This window comes from Sander vitreus, unplaced genomic scaffold, assembly GCF_031162955.1.
Source record: "Sander vitreus isolate 19-12246 unplaced genomic scaffold, sanVit1 ctg335_0, whole genome shotgun sequence".
NCBI classification, from domain to species: Eukaryota; Metazoa; Chordata; class Actinopteri; order Perciformes; family Percidae; genus Sander; species Sander vitreus.
In genome coordinates, this window is record NW_027595477.1 from 48950 (window position 1) to 66714 (window position 17765).

At 40.2% G+C, this 17765-nt stretch overlaps 1 protein-coding gene across 1 annotated transcript in view; it reads right to left on the reverse strand.

Moving 5' to 3' along the window:
- LOC144513752 (low-density lipoprotein receptor-related protein 1B-like) overlaps positions 1-17765 on the reverse strand; it is a gene marked incomplete at both ends in the record, with an annotated part of 113161 nt that overhangs the window by 46889 nt on the left and 48507 nt on the right. Inside the window, 6 exons of the mRNA XM_078244928.1 lie at positions 4201-4381; positions 7921-8157; positions 9344-9487; positions 9656-9848; positions 11336-11558; positions 16822-16984. Coding sequence (XP_078101054.1) covers positions 4201-4381; positions 7921-8157; positions 9344-9487; positions 9656-9848; positions 11336-11558; positions 16822-16984 — 1141 coding nt within the window. The remainder of the gene's footprint in view (positions 1-4200; positions 4382-7920; positions 8158-9343; positions 9488-9655; positions 9849-11335; positions 11559-16821; positions 16985-17765) is intronic.

Below are 17765 nucleotides of genomic sequence, written 5' to 3' on the forward strand. Positions count from 1 at the left end.
TCTTCTGGTGTTCCTACGCCCCTATGACAGTAATCTGAATATCTTTGGGGTTTTGGAGTGTTGGTTAGACGAAAACAAGACATTTGAAGAAATCACCTTGGACTTCTTTTCACAATTCACTGACATTTTCTAGCTCAAACCTAGTCTGGCTATCACCAGACAAAGCTCAATCATTTAAGATTGCGAAATTAAATCGCCGGCAGATCGGGCTGGGTTTACCCAGTCTAGCTCAAATCATTATCAAATAATCAATAAAAATAAATAACTTAAAAGAAAAGGCAAAATCATTAGTTTAATGCAAGCTGTCCTATCTTCTGAAGGTGCATACATGTACTTAATATTAAATATGTTTTATAAATACAGCTAAAATTGGAAAATGAGAATAGTGAAAAAAGACAAACAAGAACAATAAATTGCAACCTATTTATTAAACTGCTGTCCATGCCAATAAGTGGCAACACACATACACACACTCATAAAGTCATCCAGAACTGACCGAAGCTGAGCACCACTCAAGGCAAATGTTATTTGTGTGTGGATATTTTTTTTTTTTATGTGAATACATGTATGAGATTATATGAGATATCTAATGCAGCACAGATAGAGACATATGACACTGTTAAGTTGACACTAGTAGTCCTTATCGTGTCAACACAGACTAGAGGCGGCAAACTGAGCAGAAAATAAGGTAGCGCAAATTCAGTTGAGAAATCAGTTGGAGACGTGCATCCATTTTACCTGAAGAAACCCTTCCAGCAGAGCAGATAGAGATCAAAGGACTGTTGGATTCATGCTGAATGCTCACTCACAAGCCCCAAACTAGCTTTTCTAATCAGTTGTGCTGTCAGCGGGAGGGTTGGAGTAAAAGTTATTTATCCTTATACAAAAAGGTAACATGATATTCCCCACCCCCAACACTGCTGCTTTATCTGTCAGGGCAAACATTCTGAGACAAGGCCAGCATACTATTTCCTCATTAGTCTCACAAAGTTAGGGCTGCGTTCTCACCACAGTTGTTCCCATTTGTTTAAATTCATATTCTTTTATAGGTATAGATTTGACATTTTAAAATCAGTGTGTTTTATTTCCTTCGGTATGCAGTCTGCACCACTGACATGTATGTGACTTGTATTTGAATGTTTGAATCTGTGTTATTGTTAGGATAGAAAACCAGACATTAACAAAAAGAAAAACAGGCAACTTTTTATAGTTATTCAGGACTTGTATAGTAAGGTATTGATAAATGTTAGAGAAAAGTGGAAGGGACACAAAAAGAAAGTATGAATAAGTTTCGGGTTTTGGCTTGGTGTATTTACCTACATCAGTGAAACAGTTGTGTATGGCAAGATGTTTGGAACAACCCTCTTGAGGCTTGAAAACTAATCTCTGACTGCTATGGATTTGGTGTGTGTTAATACGATTTAAACCTTAAAGTGTTAATCCGTAAGATCCTTAAGACCCTCAATGAATTTGAGCTTTGGAGCAGCTCCATCCCCTATGTTAAATACTATCTCTGCTGGCAGGGTCCTCCATATACAAATTTGTACAGGAATGGGGAGGAGATGATGTACAAGGACTATGGAGAAACAGCTTTAAATTGGGTTTGCTGTGGCTAACGAGCTGGTAGCTGTGGTTTGGGCAACAACATGAGCCCCCATTTTCTTTCACCAAAACAAACCACAACTCTGTACTTATTAAAACAGCAGATGTTCTCTCAGTGTAACCATGCTGGTTTACTTTAAAATGTTTTCTTTTGAAACGCGCATGATGTGATCATCAGTCCAAGCAGATGTCTGCTAAAACAGATGATCTTCAGGATTAACACTTGAAGCCAGAGGTATTTATATCCAAACAAAGGCACAGCGGTCTTTGCTTACTATAACCATACTGGAGTTTATGTATTCACAACAATAAGGCAAGAGGGAGCTCAAAAAAGATTTTAGTATGCCACGTCAGATCCCCTGTCAGAAATTAAGTTACCATGAATCATTCCATGTCACACCACAGACATATTCTCTCTTCAAATAACATTTTTTCCTGATTAATGGTTTATAGACAGCATCGGTTGTGCTTGAAATCTGGCAGTAAAAATGAACTAATTGAATACCTACATTTTTATTGAGTTGTCAATTCTATCAGACCTACTGTTTGCCTCCTTACTAACCTGACGTGCCAGATGGTTTGTCAACACAGAACCATCTGAGAACACGTCACTAGAAACTGTTTGGAAAAGGCAGGCATTAAAAAAAAAAAAGTGGTGGTTTGCATTTCTTAAAACCAATCACAATCAACTTGGGCAGCACTAAATAATCTTGGGAAGGAACATTTGCACATCAAATATTAAAAGATTTTAACTGTTCACACAGTACAGTAACGTGAGCTATTTAAATCAGCTGGATACAAGGTTAAACGTCATTTGCTCTTACCAGTGAATCGCCGTGTGTACTTTCGTCCATAGCAATCCTGCCAATCGGTCTCCAAAACGTCCCAGTTAGATAGTGAATTTTGAGAGCAGAAACGCACAGACAGCGGAAGGTGAGGTGCAAAACCTGACATCAGATGAGTGGCTCGCTCACAAGCCGGATGTCAGGATTTATCCTGGAAATGTACTTCCGTTGATCCAGACAACACACACCCTAAACCAAGCCCGAAGCTGTCCGTAGCTCCTCACCTGACGCTGATTGCTTCAGTAGGCTGGTAGTTCAGACACAAACGCATTACTTGAAGCCCGACGAGATGGATTTCCGTGTAATATGTGATCCTGCAATGCTCTGGTAATATCGTGAGAATCCAGCTGCCGTGCAAGGTAAGCCCATTACTGTACAATTTATGAAAATAAATCACAAAAAAGACATATACTATTGTATATGTAGTCCTGCACTGGTCCAGTTTTGCAAACCTTTACATGCACCACACCAACAAAGTTCAGTACCAGAACCAAGAACTTAACCCAAATTACAGCTAAATCACTTTCAGACCCAACCAAACCGCATAATCAAATTAGCTTAGAACTAGCTGCTGATATATAAGCAGTAATACATGTAGGCAAAACACAAACAAGGGCCCTGTTGGGACTAGCGTTAGGTACCATTCCCATCTGAACCAATACCACTACCGATACTGGTACCTGGAATTCGGTTCCCGGTACCCAACGGTACTTTTTTCGGTACTTTCCCTCTCTAATTACAAAAAAATTATTTCAGTTGAAAAAACAATTCCAAATCTATTTACTTATAACATTATGTTATTTAGAATATTTTACACTGACAGAAATTAAACAAGAACAATTCCCCTCGCAACTCCCTCTCTCCTCCCAAACCCGTCTCTACAACCTATTAAATTGAATAATTATTCAACTTTTATTCTTGTATTTGCATATTATTCTTTTTTAGCCTGTTTTATTTTCACCATGACCGTTTTTAATTGCTTTTCAATGTTTCATGTAAAGCACTTTGAATTGCCTTGTTGCTAAAATTGCCTTACAACCTCAGCCTGTCAGTCAGTACCCAGGGCAAAAAAAACACCATTGTGCCTGCTTGTCTCACAGGAAGTGTAATGTCAACAGCATTGCGACCGCTTTCGCCTCGCCATTAATATCATATCACAGTGAAGGGTGTCTGTGTGAAGTTTTGAAAAACTGTAACCACACTTGAAACCACTTTATTGGCATTGCCGTGACTCGCTGTGACTTCAACAAAACTGCAGAGCCGATGTAGTTTGCTTCGTCCGCACCTCTGTGTGCGCATGTGTGTGTGTGTCAGACCTCTGCTCTCTGTCAACATGCAGAGAGGACAGATAAGCTTGTGCTTGACTTTGATTATACATGAACCAATACTCGGTAGTACCGACGTGATTCGGTCGGTACCGGTAAAAGTACCGGGTTCGGTACCCAACCCTAGTTGGGACACAATGGTCGGGTGAAATAAATGAATGTAGCATGTGTACCTTAACCAGGATATATCTAAATCCAGGATTTATCTGGATCCAGGATGTAGATTAATTCTGCTGCAATACACAATGTTTTTTTTTTTAAAATTTTAAACTACGGGCCACCCGTAATTAATTCTTTCCCCCCATTCTTTTAACTCTACACCTACCTTATTTACCTCACCTGTTATTCACATTTATTTGATTGAAATGGCTACTAGCTACTGGCTATAGGATTTATTTCCACATTTAAAAACAAAATAATTTCCAGACCTGTTAAGAGGATCGACCACAATGGCCCTGGGGTGTGACATATTCCCTTCCAACAGAGTCTTCCTGGTCTGGGAGGCTCTCTCCAGTCTGGCAACGCTGATTGTCTTCCTGTAGCCATCGTTGGTCCAATACAAGTTTTTCCCGATCCAGTCCACCGAGATTCCTTCAACATTGTCGAGTTCTACGACAGAATCACCAAATACACTTTCTAAGGTTTGTACAAAGAAAACATTTAAGCAAATACTGTGTCTTCGGTTGATTCTACAAACAGCAATATCTGTACTTAATGTTGTGTAAAATAAGTTTACTAAAATGAAAACATTTTGATATCATTGTGCCCAGGGTGCCACTAAAGAAAATTATTATGAATGCAATTATCAAGAAAATAATTTCAATAAAAAAACTGTTTCTAAATATGCAGTACTTTCTATGCAGTACAGTAATTTACTCACTTGAACAATTGTTTGGTAAGAAATTGTATTCTCGTACAGTGACAGTGATTGTTTTTCTTTAAAGGAACACGCCGACTTATTGGGACTTATTGGAGCTTATTCACCGTATCCCCCAGAGTTAGATAAGTCCATACATACCCTTCTCATCTCCATGCGTGTTGTAACTCTGTCTGACACCCGCAGCGCTAGCTAAGCCTAGCACAGATCTTGAAGGTAATTGGTTCCAACTAGCCTACTGCTCCGAATAAGTGACAAAATAACGGCAACATGTTCCTGTTTACATGTTGTGATTTGTATAGTCACAGGGTGTACAAATAACAAGGTCACTATGCTTTTACTATCTAGTAATTATATAATAAATGTTGACTCTATTACTCCAACTCTGAGTAAACTCCAGGCGAACTCTCTGCTCCTCACCACAGGGCTTCAGGTGCTGCTAGCAAATCACTCCGCCCAAGTAGCAGAAGTAGCAGTGCTTCACCTTTCTGAGAATATAGTTCCCAGTTTGTATACGGTTCGAAGACGGCTGTGTTTCATATGACCTTGTTATTTCAGTCCCTCCAGGATTTCGCGGCCTTTTTTTGAAATTGTTGCGGCCCAAAATGCCTGAATTTGTGGGAGCTTTTGTAAAAAATTGCAATAAAAGTTGCAATGTCATTTGTATGTTTGTTGCAATGAAGTTGCGGGAGACAAAAAAAGTTGTGATTTTTTTTTGTATAGTTCTTTAAAAATAAAAAGGCAACTTGTTTCGGAGAGAATAAAACTACTCTGGGCTGAGATTTCCTAGTAACCTTACCAAAAAGGCTCAGGATGCTGCAAATGTTGGTATAATATGAAAATGGATGGTGGATTTAAGACAAAAAATAATAATTTATTGAATTAATCAAATATGAACATATGTGTCAGTGGCTTGTTGATCTTTACATTGTTAATTGCCTAACCTGGCCTGGGACACACATTCGGTTCGATAAAGTACTTATTGGACTTTAACTTATCATTGCACTTACAATAACAAGCGTAGCTGTCCTCAATTTAGGTCATTGTGTCGTCTCATCTCCGGTTTTTCCTGCATCCACCGTTTGTGTGTGTGCGCGCGTCAGTAGCGTCAGTATGAGCAGCAGCTCCGCCCCTGCCCACTACAGACAGCCGACAGGATTGAAACAGCAGCCGCTGACTTTAGAGTAAAAAATCGTTACAGCATACATTGATGTTAAAATGTTTACAGGTTGGCAGGACGGTCTGAAATGTTTTGCACGGTCTTTCGCTGTACGTTTTGTTGGTAAATGGGAGATGTTCGAGTCTCATCTTCATATCGGAAACAAGCTCTCTCTCACTCCCGCTTGGTCAGTGGCTCTCAGAGTCACATTATACTGACACGTGGAACTGCTTGGATTGGTTCAAGTCGCGGGAAACTCTGGTTATTGGTCAAATTTGCGGTAAAGTTGCGGTGATTGCTCAAAATTCGTTGCACCAAAGTCACGGTGATTGGTTGAATTTGCGTGAATTGGCGCGATTGCGACATTGCAAAATCCTGGAGGGACTGTACACCCTGTGACTATACAAATCACAACATGTAAATAGGAACATGTTGAAGGAACAATGCGTTATTTTGTCACTTATTCAGAGCAGTAGGCTAGTTGGAACCGGTTACCTCCAGGATCTGTGCTAGGCTTAGCTAGCGCTGGGGGCGTCAGACAGAGTTACAACACGCACGGAGATGAGAAGGGTATGTATCGACTAAGGCTGTCAGCGTTAACGCATTAATTGCGATGCGATTAAGGGCCGACGCAATGTGATAAAATTTTTTTAATCACATTAATCGCATGCCGGCATTTATTAATTTATTTTACACTTCGCTCGGCTTTGCGTCGTGCCTAACAGGCTACTATTTTGACCCTTTGCCGCACCGTTACTTATCATCAAGCTGCCACTTCCTCGTAACACATCCTGCTGCTGCAGGCTGCAGGCATGATGGAGAAAGACAGCAGCAATGAAATCCTGAATGGCGCTTTTTATTTTCCAAAACTCCCAGATGGCTCGTAGACAAGTCGAAAGCCATATGCACATTGTGTAAAGCCGAATTAAAATATCACGAAGCACGTCAAGCTTGAGCACCTACGGTTGCTGTGGCCCGCTGTACAGGTTAGTTTGACCAGCGGGCAGCAGCGGTGGCCGGAGCGGGCAGCAGAGGTGGCCAGAGTGGGCAGCAGCGGTGGCCGGAATGGGCAGCAGCGGTGGCCGGAACGGGCAGCAGCGGTGGCCGGAGCGAGCAGCAGCAGCAGTTGCGGCGGCCGGAGCGAGCAGCTACAGCGGCCGTAGCGGGCGATTACGGGGGGACATCCTCAACGGTGAAACGCGAACGGGGGCTGGAGTATAACCTAGCTAGGTGGAAAGCTAACGCTAGCCGGCCACCTGTTCCATCAATCCTGCTTGCAAGTGTCCGCTCATTAGACAAACTACAGACTACATCCAACTTCAACGAAACTCCCAACGCGAGTTGCTGTGTTTTTGTTGTTGTGGAAACAGTGTACCGGACTATCCAGCCTGTTTCTCTGTCGCAGGGTAAGAGTGGAGATGGGCTGTGTTAACACGGACTTTACAGTGAGTAATCAACATTATTTAGGAGTTACTAAACACTATATTGACTCTAGTAAGGATAGGGATTTTTAGTTTTTTTGTTAGGTACTTGGAGGAATTGTGCAATAATGACAGATTCACACATTTTTTTTGTTTACACAGTAAATAAATAATTACAAATCATAAAATCAAGTTCATAAAGTCTTTAGTCTTTCTTTGCATTCATTTGATTCCCAATCAAGATACACTGGTAAAAATTGCTTTTGATTGTTAATATGTACTTAAAAACTGTTCTGAAATGGAAAATAATAGAATTTTAATCATGTGATAAAATATGTGATTAATCGCGATTAACTATAGAACTTCAGCGATTAATCGTGATTAAAAAAAATTAATCGTTTGACAGCCCTAGTATCGACTTATCTAACTCTGGGGGTTACTGTGAATAAGCTAAAGTCCCAATAAGTCGGCGTGTTCCTTTAAAGAAAAGCAATCACTGTCACTGAACGAGAATACAATTTATTGTTCCTTTAACATTGAAATGTGCGGTGCTTCATTACTGCTAAAATTTTGTTTATATAAATAAAGAGTTGAGAAGTGTCAGAAAATAATTACAAAATATTGCATACGGTCAGTTTAGTTTATTCTAGGGAAATGCTGCATTAAGTATTGAAAAACTATTTAGACCCACCATCTTTGAGTATCGTCTCTCTGCTGTTTCCATCTATTTTTTGTCGGCCAATAAGGAAACTGGTGGTGTCAGCGAAGTAGATGTGCCCCGATTCTGCGTAGTAGTCGATGGCTCGAGGGTTGACCAGGTCCTCGATTGGCATGATGTGCTCATCGTTGGACTTGATATTCATATCCAGGCCTCGGATGACCCCGGGACGCCCCTTGCCGTAGAACAGGAAGAGATCGTTTTTGGGTTCTACAAGGCAAGAAAAGGTGGAGTCTTTTTTACTGTTATTGTCAATTAATTGGTCTAATTTATCAATGCTGATCCCAGCATTAAACCCTCTTACTGGCCACATTGTTCTTATATGTGAGCCAGAGCCAGGGCCATCCATTCACCTTAATGGAGCCAGTAATCAGTGCCAATGACTTTACTCTCCCCGTTCAATCACGCTCCTGCTACAAAGCTGCCTTGACAGTAGGAGAAGGAAAATGCTTGCGCAAACAGACAATGGCAATACTTACCTTGGCTGTGAACACTGCTTCTGATCTAAAATACATGGCGTCTGTATAGAAAAGCAAACAGAGAGGCCTAGAAAGCTGAGGCAGCTCCTCGGCAGCCCGCCAGCCGCTCAGGGGACTGTATGTTCTCGAGCCCTTTGGGATCCTCCAAAGAGGCACAAGGAGGAATGAAGGAGGGCTTCCAGTGAGAGAATCAGACCTCTCCTCCGCTCTTAGCCCCTACCCGAGAGACTGGGAGGCTGGGGGTGAGGACCACACATGCCTCACTTCAATTTATCATTTTGTGAGGAAGAGACCAACTACCCAGGAGACAATTAAGCATTGCAAGAGACCCAGATATCAAACCCCACGGTGAGTGCTGTATGAAGAAGCACTACCATTTAGCACCGAATCTCATTATGCTTAGGGAGACGGAAAGCGCGAGCAAGAGAAAGAGATAGCTGGTGTCATCAGAACATCTATGAGGGGGGGAATAAATCAAATGTGTCATGGCAAGCCTCTCAATGCTTCGTTACTCCAATCGAACAGTGGTGGGCACTCAGATTGTGTCATCAATTTGATCTTCTGCTTTTATTGTCAACTACACAATGTCCAGCAATTGATCAGACAAGCCAACAAAACAGACAAACTTAAATCCTCATTATGGCAATAATCAATCAGGCTCGCGACAGGTCGATAGCGGAACGTCACTTTCAAATGGGTACGTGTCCACCAGTGCTCCTCTTTATCACTGTCAGTACGTATTGCTGAGGCATGTGTGGCACACCTTTGGCTCTAATATGACACATGACCCTCACAGGCACGTCAATATTAAAGAGAGCACTGATGCAAAACGGTATTTCAAGCACAACTCAGGATGCTTGTTCATTAAGAACAAGAAGCAGGATATGTACTAAAATACACAATGAATATGTACTAACTTTTACAGGACTGTCCATCAGAGCCCAAACTGTAGCCAGTACGACAGCGGCACGTTCTGGACTTGTAGCTGCCACTCAGAAGGCAGATATGGGAACATCCACCCGGCTTTCCATATGAAACTATTTCACATGCGTGACTCCTGACTGTGGACATAATCAGAAAGGACAGAGAAATCATTATAAGCCAATAAAGCATCCTCCGTCTGTATTTACACAGACTCCAGCATGTGAGTCGCAAGATGGGGATGATTTTGACACACACACTTGCACATGTTACCTATCTATAATTTTTTTTTTAAATATGTCCTGTACCTTTTGGCTGAGTGAGCTTGTGGTAAACACGGAGTCCTCTTGTATTCCCAAGGCTGGCTAGTGTCCTGCTCTCTGCTGTGATGTTGAACCTGTGGATCTGTAGCAGCTCCACAATGGAACTCCCTTTGGAGGGGTCAGAGTGGGTAGCATAAAGGTAGTCCTCAAACAGAGCTAATGCATAAATGTACGACACCTGAAAAACAAGAACAATCATGGTGTTTTTTTGTTTGTTTTTACATCATCCCTGATGCAAAAGTATGTGAAACCACAAAGGGAACATGGAGAAAACAATAACAAAAATAAATTAACGTTCATAATCATGCAGAAAGCATGAGGGGGGTGGAAGAGGTGGTAGGGCTGTCTGTACATTAGGCAGACCACACAGGGTCAAAAGCTGGACTCTGACACCACATCCTCCATGCTACATTTAGCAAGCTGAAACCCACACAAAATGACATGGCTGGATGAGCTGTGTTCACAGGAAGTAAACCTGAGCTCACTGGGTCACAACTTAACATCAGGGGCACCAAGAAACATGCACCAGAGTAAATAAATAAATAAAAAGAAACCACTCAACCGTCTGTCTCTATGGAATATGGCCTTGGCACTCTATTTTTACATGGGAACTTTCAAAGCAAAAAGGTGTGTATACTATATTTGCGTCTTTACCTACAGAATATGTAATGCATGATATTTGGTTCTTGCTGGAATTGAAAATGATGCAGTAGCCATGTGTAGCCCTCAAGGCCATATATGTATATATATATATATATATATATATATATATATATATATATATATATATATATATATATATATATATATATTATTTTTTTTTATTTTTTTTGCTGAGTAAAATATACAGATTGTAATTCTCAAGTACAGGGTCCAGTATGATCATAGTCAAAAGTGGAAATATTGGTAAAATATGAAAAAATACAAGTACTTGAAATTAGCTATATTTGGAAAATGACATATAAGTAATTTAGTGAGTAAAACTGTGAGCAAAGTTATTACTTCTGAGCACTGATACCATTGGCTATGACAGAAAAAAAAATACATTGTCTAAGGAAAGATGCAGAGAGGAGCTGCATGGCATTTGTAATGTAGATGCAATGACATGAGGGTCCTCTGTCTACCCCGTCACTCTTGTGAAGGAGGCAATATTATGCAAAGAACACCTGCATACAAATTAAGGTGTTTGAAATGTACATTTTCCCTTCCTCATAAAGGGTGAGTATCTAGTCCAAGTTGCTGGAAAAGGTCTTTTAATGAATAGTCATAATCTGTGATGAAAGGTTTCAAGGGTGTACCACAGGAGACTATTTATACACTCATTTGGAAGACAGACCCACATGTGGCTCAATTCCTTCAATTTAATGAACCATCTATCCCCCATTCAAAAGACCTTTTCTATGAAAATGAAGAGTGAATTATAACAACAAGCAATTAATAGACCACCTGTCTTGCAGTGATAAAGCACGGTGCCCTAAATCTGAAAATTAGAAAGCCCTCTACATGTAACAATTTGGAACCTCTCAAATGAAGAGGAAGACAGTACTGATAAGAGAAGCCAATTGTCGGTTCAGATTCCCACTGACGTTTGTCCACAATGGCTCCTTATGATGTGGAGCCTATGCAAGACAAAAAGCAGCGCTTACAGTGAAACGTGACACTCACTTGGCTCCCATGGATAATGGTGTGCCGGTTCCTGCCGTGGTAATCCACCACATCGATGTAATCCAGGTAGGCATCTGCCCAGTACACCAGTTTCTTGACAAGGTCCAATGCCACAGCAGTGGGCTGCTCAATTTTATAATCCACAAGCCACGTCCGGTTGGTGCCATCCATGTTGCAGCGCTCCACCTTGGCCACGTTCCCATAGTCAGTGAAGAAGAGCATGCTGTAGAAAGTGGGAGTGATTAAATGATTAACTGCTGTAAAGGATGTTGTCTAGAGAGTAGATTTTCATTCCTTCTCCAGATCTTCTAAGACCTAGTTCTTATACAAGAAATAAATCACAACCAAATACTTTTCTTTACAGTACACATTTTTGAATTTATCCAGTTTGTTTGGTGTGATGGTGCATTTACCTCAATTTCATAAAACAGATTGACACTTTGCATATAAAGCCTAATATGTTATTTTAGGTTGCAATTGGCTGCTCATTGAACCTCTCTGCCGAGCAGCGATTGTCCAATCGTAGCTTAGCAAACGTAACAAGGCACAGCAGGTATGTCCAACTTTTGATTTCTCCACATGTTGAAACAGTGTGTATGAGGCTGTAGTAAGACAAACACGGAACATTTAAAGAGTTTAGGGGTGAGGTGTTATTTAGCATTTCCAAAACCAAAAACACAAGAGAAAAGTTTGCGGAATTAATTAAACTGTGTTTATCTGCTCCAACGTCAAATTGGCTAACATCACCTACAGAAATAGCATAGTGTTACTTGTGAGGCCAAGAGTTAGCATATGTTTAGCTAAGTTTTTATGGTATTACAGTTTATGTTAAACTGAAGTCACATTCACAACTGGCACGTTGTGTGGGAGCCGGTCTTGAGTGCAACTATAGAGTTTAGGTCCATGATAATTGACAGTAGCCTAAGTAATATTAGCAGTTTAGTTTGCCAAAAACATTGGTTAGACACATCTGCAAAGCCTTTTCTCTTAAAAGGTTTAAACTGAAATACACTGTTACGACCAAAACTAACAATGATAAAGCATGAATGTAATGTCTGTTTTACTTGCCGAGGTATTCAAAGGTAAGCGTGCAGAGTTATGTTAGAATGGATAACAGTCTCTACATTTTTTATCATACGTATACTGTAATACTAGGGCTTACTAGCTCTACACTGCAATAAAAGAACAATGCTGTTTCTTTATTCAAAGTCTTCCACATGGTATATACAGACTTTCTTTAACCTGTTAGCCTTAGTCTTTTAACATGATATCATGTAGCAATCAAATGCACATTTAAGACCCCACATGCATAGTTTTCTTTTTAAGGAGGTCAAGGAGTCAGCCGCAAAAATTACATTTTACAAAAAGAAATTACAGGCCTGGTTTTGTCTAAATATGTCTGAAATCAAGGACTCATTGTTTCAAAAATTAGCAAGAAGAGTGGTAAATCTGACCCCCTTATCATTTCTAACTGATTATGTGCTGTTGCGAGATGGAAAGGCGTAGCTACAGCAACTAAGGGAGACCGGCTTAAAAAATGGTCTATCTTATTCAAATGTAACTGATTCTATACGCCTTAGGGAGGCAATTTGTAAATATGTCATCCACATTAAGGGAGCAGTACAGTGATGAATTACTAAGATTATTGATAGTTTTGGTGGCCCTCTAATCTACATACATTGTGTTTTTGAAATCAACATCAAAATTCCAGACCGGAATATTTAATCTAATAAAAGAATCTGGTAACTGTACACATAGACAGATTACAGTCGCCAGATAAGTTTCTTCATCCAATAAAACCAGCCACCCCTTTAGGTTGCCGGAATCATTATGATCAGGTGTGACATTATGAGTAGCTATGGGTCAGCAAAGCTCTACCCACAGCCTACCCAGTCACAAAGGTTCCAAACATATACTTAAAGAAGCTATATAAAACAGCAGCATAAAACTACTGCCTGCACCTTCCTCTCATTGTTGCAGCTATACAGTACACCTGCTGTGGGCCTGCTCATGTGAAAAAGAATGGCTTCTCAGACACCCTGCACCATGTTTTACTTAACACTTAAGCCCCTATGTGTAGAACATTTACATGGTTTTAGCATCATTTAAATTGTCTTGATGCGGATTCTAAATTTTTGTTTGAAAAAGTCTATATATGATTACTTTTTTGAAGCAATGCCGCACAAAACAATGTTATCATATCGATTAGAGGACCCTTGTTGGGGAAGAAAACAAAAGAAATGCAAACTACATGAACAAAGGTAATCATCAGATAATTCCAGAAAAAGATTTTTCACAACACTGGACATTGACTGATAGTTGGAGCACAGGATACACGCAGTAGTGATGATAATAAAATGAAATGAAAGTATGTATTAATAATAATAATAATAATAATTATTATCTATTGTTTTAAGCCATCAACCTGCTAGGGACTGCAGATTAAAATTAGCCTGTATGGCTAAATCTGGCACATTTACATGTTGGACTCTGTACTCATGTTGATTAATGTGCATTGTCCCTCAGATAAAGAAATCTAAAAAAAAAAAAAAAATGTTTGAAACGCCTTAAAAATGCCCAGTGAGGCTGCCTCTCTGATACTTGGAAGTTCCATTACCTGGAGGCAAACGCAATAAAAGCAGCATTTCCCATTTCTTTGTGGTAATTTTAGGGACATTTAGAAGACATGCTGCAGAGGACCTTGGGGTATGTGAGTAGACATAAAATGATAGACAATGTGTGATGCACAGAGGAACCAAACCATTTAGTACCTCAAAAGCTATGGGGAGGGCATGAAAATCAATTCTAAAAGAAACAGGGAGCCAGTGGAATGGAAGAGCAATACTGAGCATGTGTAGTCTCTAATGTGTTACTTACAGTAGGGAGTGACTGAATAACATCAGACAAATAACTGAAATGTCCTTTAACTCATGGACTGTGACTTTAAGTATTCAAAACTGCTCAGGTCTGCACATACAGTAATTAACATGGAAGGCTTGCCATGCTGTCTTGCTGTGGCTCTGTGAGGACGGAGCACCAACAACCTCCAATGATAACGAGCTTCAGCCAGAGAGCAGCGGGAAGCCGACTTAATCTGCACAAGTCAAGCCAGGGGAGAGATGGGCTGCCCTTTGACCCCTAGACCAGGCTGCGCTGAAAAACTGCCAGAGTCAGCAAGGAGCCCAGCTCCCCAAACAGGTGCACCTCCACATGGCATACAAATGATAGGATTTCTGGGATTAGGATGGTGCTGATGCTGTACTTGTGCTTTCTGCAGCTACAATGAGATCCATGTTGGAATTCTGAAAATGAGCACCCCTGATCAAATAAACTGCATGGGACCAGTGAAAAATAGTATGTGTCTTACAGTGAAACAGAAGACTGAATATACACTGTCAGAACTGAAAATACAAGGCAAAGTTGTTTTGCCATTTTTCTTTAGGCAGTAGATTCCTGTCCATTTTAAACAGCAGTTTCCTTCATGTGCTCCTATTTGGCAAAACATATTAGTATAATATATATAATTAGCATTTAAAATTATTTTAATGATGACTGTGTGATTAACATTGATTGATTGAATGTGATTAACACACAGTAACACACACCAGTGAATCCACCATACTTTATTTTTTTTTTTTTTATCATCTAGGCTTAACTAATATTTTCATTGTAGAGGATATTCAAAAACATAGTACATCCTTTTCAGTCATTGATATAAACGGTACATAGTATTCACTAAACTAAAAAAGGACTTACAGGTAGCATGCATTTTAGCTGATGGGCAAACCATACCATCAATCAATCAAATTAAAATCCTCCAAAAAAGATTTTTTTAAAATGAAGAAGAAAGGAATGTCAATCGAAGGCATTCCTATAACAAGGTAAAAACTTAATCTGATAGTAAGAAAGACAGGGAGACAGAGCAAGAATAAAATAACAATGAAAATGGAGTGCCAAACCAGAGCATAATCTACAAACACTGAACCTCAGTGTGCTGCTATCTAACACCTCCCTGATTTCTTTTGTTTTCACTCCATTGCTCCAGGCTGACAGACCTCGCTCAGGCTCGCTTCTTCAGAAACAGCTGTACCCATATCCCACCAATTAGAGGCAGGAAGAGGCTTTAGAAAAATGTATGTCTTATACAGATAGTGTAGCCAGCAGCCTGCATGTCCAGCTCCCTTGTGGACCTCTATACATACAACAGAATGGGAATGTGTGTGTGTGTGTGTGTGTGTGTGTGTGTGTGTGTGTGTGTGTGTGTGTGTGTGTCATGTGTGATTATGACAAATCCACTGGAAAAACCAGCCTTACTTGTGTTGTATCTGAGGTGACTCAGAGGGAGCAAGCTTATATAGAAACTCTAAGGTAAAAGTATATTTACCATAAGCCATCTTGCTTTCCAATGGCCGACTAGCATTTAATGAGAATGCAGACGCTGTCAACCACATCCAAACTCTCCACGTCATTAGGAAACCAGCAGCTAATTATTTTGATTAGCTCCAAAGGCTTATAGTAGTAACACAAGCTGTTGAACGAAGTACAATTTATAAACTAGAAATTCACAAAGAAGCAATATAGTTTAGCGTCAATCAAATTAATTATATATTAAGATTCAAAGTTTACAGTGTCTTGGCCTCATGGGGGCTGGGCATGACATGGTCAACAGCTGGTGCACAGCAGCAAGATGCTTCTAATGTTATTGATGTTTGGAGGCGGTCAGTACTGTGCTACAATCTCTAGTACGAAAAAGGTGTATCACTATAATTACTGAACCAGGGTCTCTAAAATCTCTATCAGGAAAGGTGTATCACCCCAAACATGCTCCAAGCTTGGTGTCTGTGCTTGTGTCTGGGCAATAAAATGGCCCTGCTCTTCTTTTGCTCACTGGAAATAAGAGGGCAGTAAAGGCTTTGAGCTACTGAAACTGGTTCACATTATGGTACAGCTGTTGCATGCAATGCATTGCATTTATTTACTTTCTTTTTTTTCTTCTGTGTGACGACACAGGGAACTGCTAAGAACCATTGCCTACATGACAAGTCCTGTGCAACCGTCAACGACATGCTGTAAATGTTTCAGTTTTCACTGTGAGCAGTGTGGAGATATTTTTTACTCCACAGTTGTTTAGCTTTTTTATGATCTCCACAGAAACAAAAATCCTTTAATGGAAAGTCCTGCAGGGGCCTTTTCTACTGAGGGATGTGGGGTGAAATCAGTGAATACAAATGAATGTCTCGACAGTAGAAGTTGTCTGAAGCATAACCAGCTATCCACCAAATTACACAGCTCAAAGAGAGGAGGGCTGAGTCGAAAGACAGGGAATCATTTAAATCCCTTCATTGTAACTCACTCACATTCTACCAGACAAGTCAAATGTTATGCATAGCGAAATAAAAATTCCTCTTCTTCAGTGATTTTTTTCTTTCTTTAACAAAAGATGCATGATGATAAATGAGCTTTGCTGTACTTTCAGAGACACTCACCCCATGAGAGGATCCAGAGCTATTCCTTTAGGATTCATCAGGTCTAGTTGTAGGATAGTAACACACGTGTCCCCAGCATGGTCACAGACAAATATCTTGTCAGTGACACGGTCAACAAAATAGAAGTTTCCCGTCAACCAGTCAATGGCCATGTGCTCCACATCTGCAATGGCAAACATGGGTTAGATTTGTATGCAAAACAGTAAAATGACAATGAAGAATAAACTTGAATACAGTTTTTCAACACTTTCCATGACTAACCCAGAAACTGATATCCCATCTTTTAGTCCCTAGCCCAGCTCCAAGAAAACTGGGTCCTACTCTTCCCATAATGCAACGCATGTTTTGTAATACCCTTCCAGCCTGGTAAATGTCGACACCTTTCAAACTCCATGTCCCCAGTTTCAAAAGGTTTCTGTTAAAAATATCTAGACTCCAAGCTCAAGCTGAGATAACCTTGATGACATCATCAGTTATGTTTTTCAAAACCTTTTAAAAGCTCTACTGAGAGCCACAGAAGACATCATACAAAAGCCTTTGAAGGCTAAGTAATGGTCAATATGAGGTGTACACTTGCTTGTAAACAATTTGTGCAGTACTAAGAATTCTGATTGGCTGGTTGGTTTCATTTTGGTTTTGCAAAGGACAGTATAACCTGACACCTCTGATGCAGGTGTAACTGAATGCACCTTTTTAAACTGTAGGTAATGACAGCATTAGGTTAGTTTTTTTACTCAAATAGCCAGTGAAAACCATACATATTTAATAACAGGTATGGTATTTGTGAAAATCTGGACCAAAACAACTAAAAGGAGGGAAAGAGAGCATATTTGAAGTAGCAAAGCTGGCGTAGACCGCAGGTTGGGAGGACAGCTGTAGGGGAAAGGTGAGCAGCACAAACCACTGAGGCTAACCTGCCTTTAACCGCACAGATAATGAAGGGA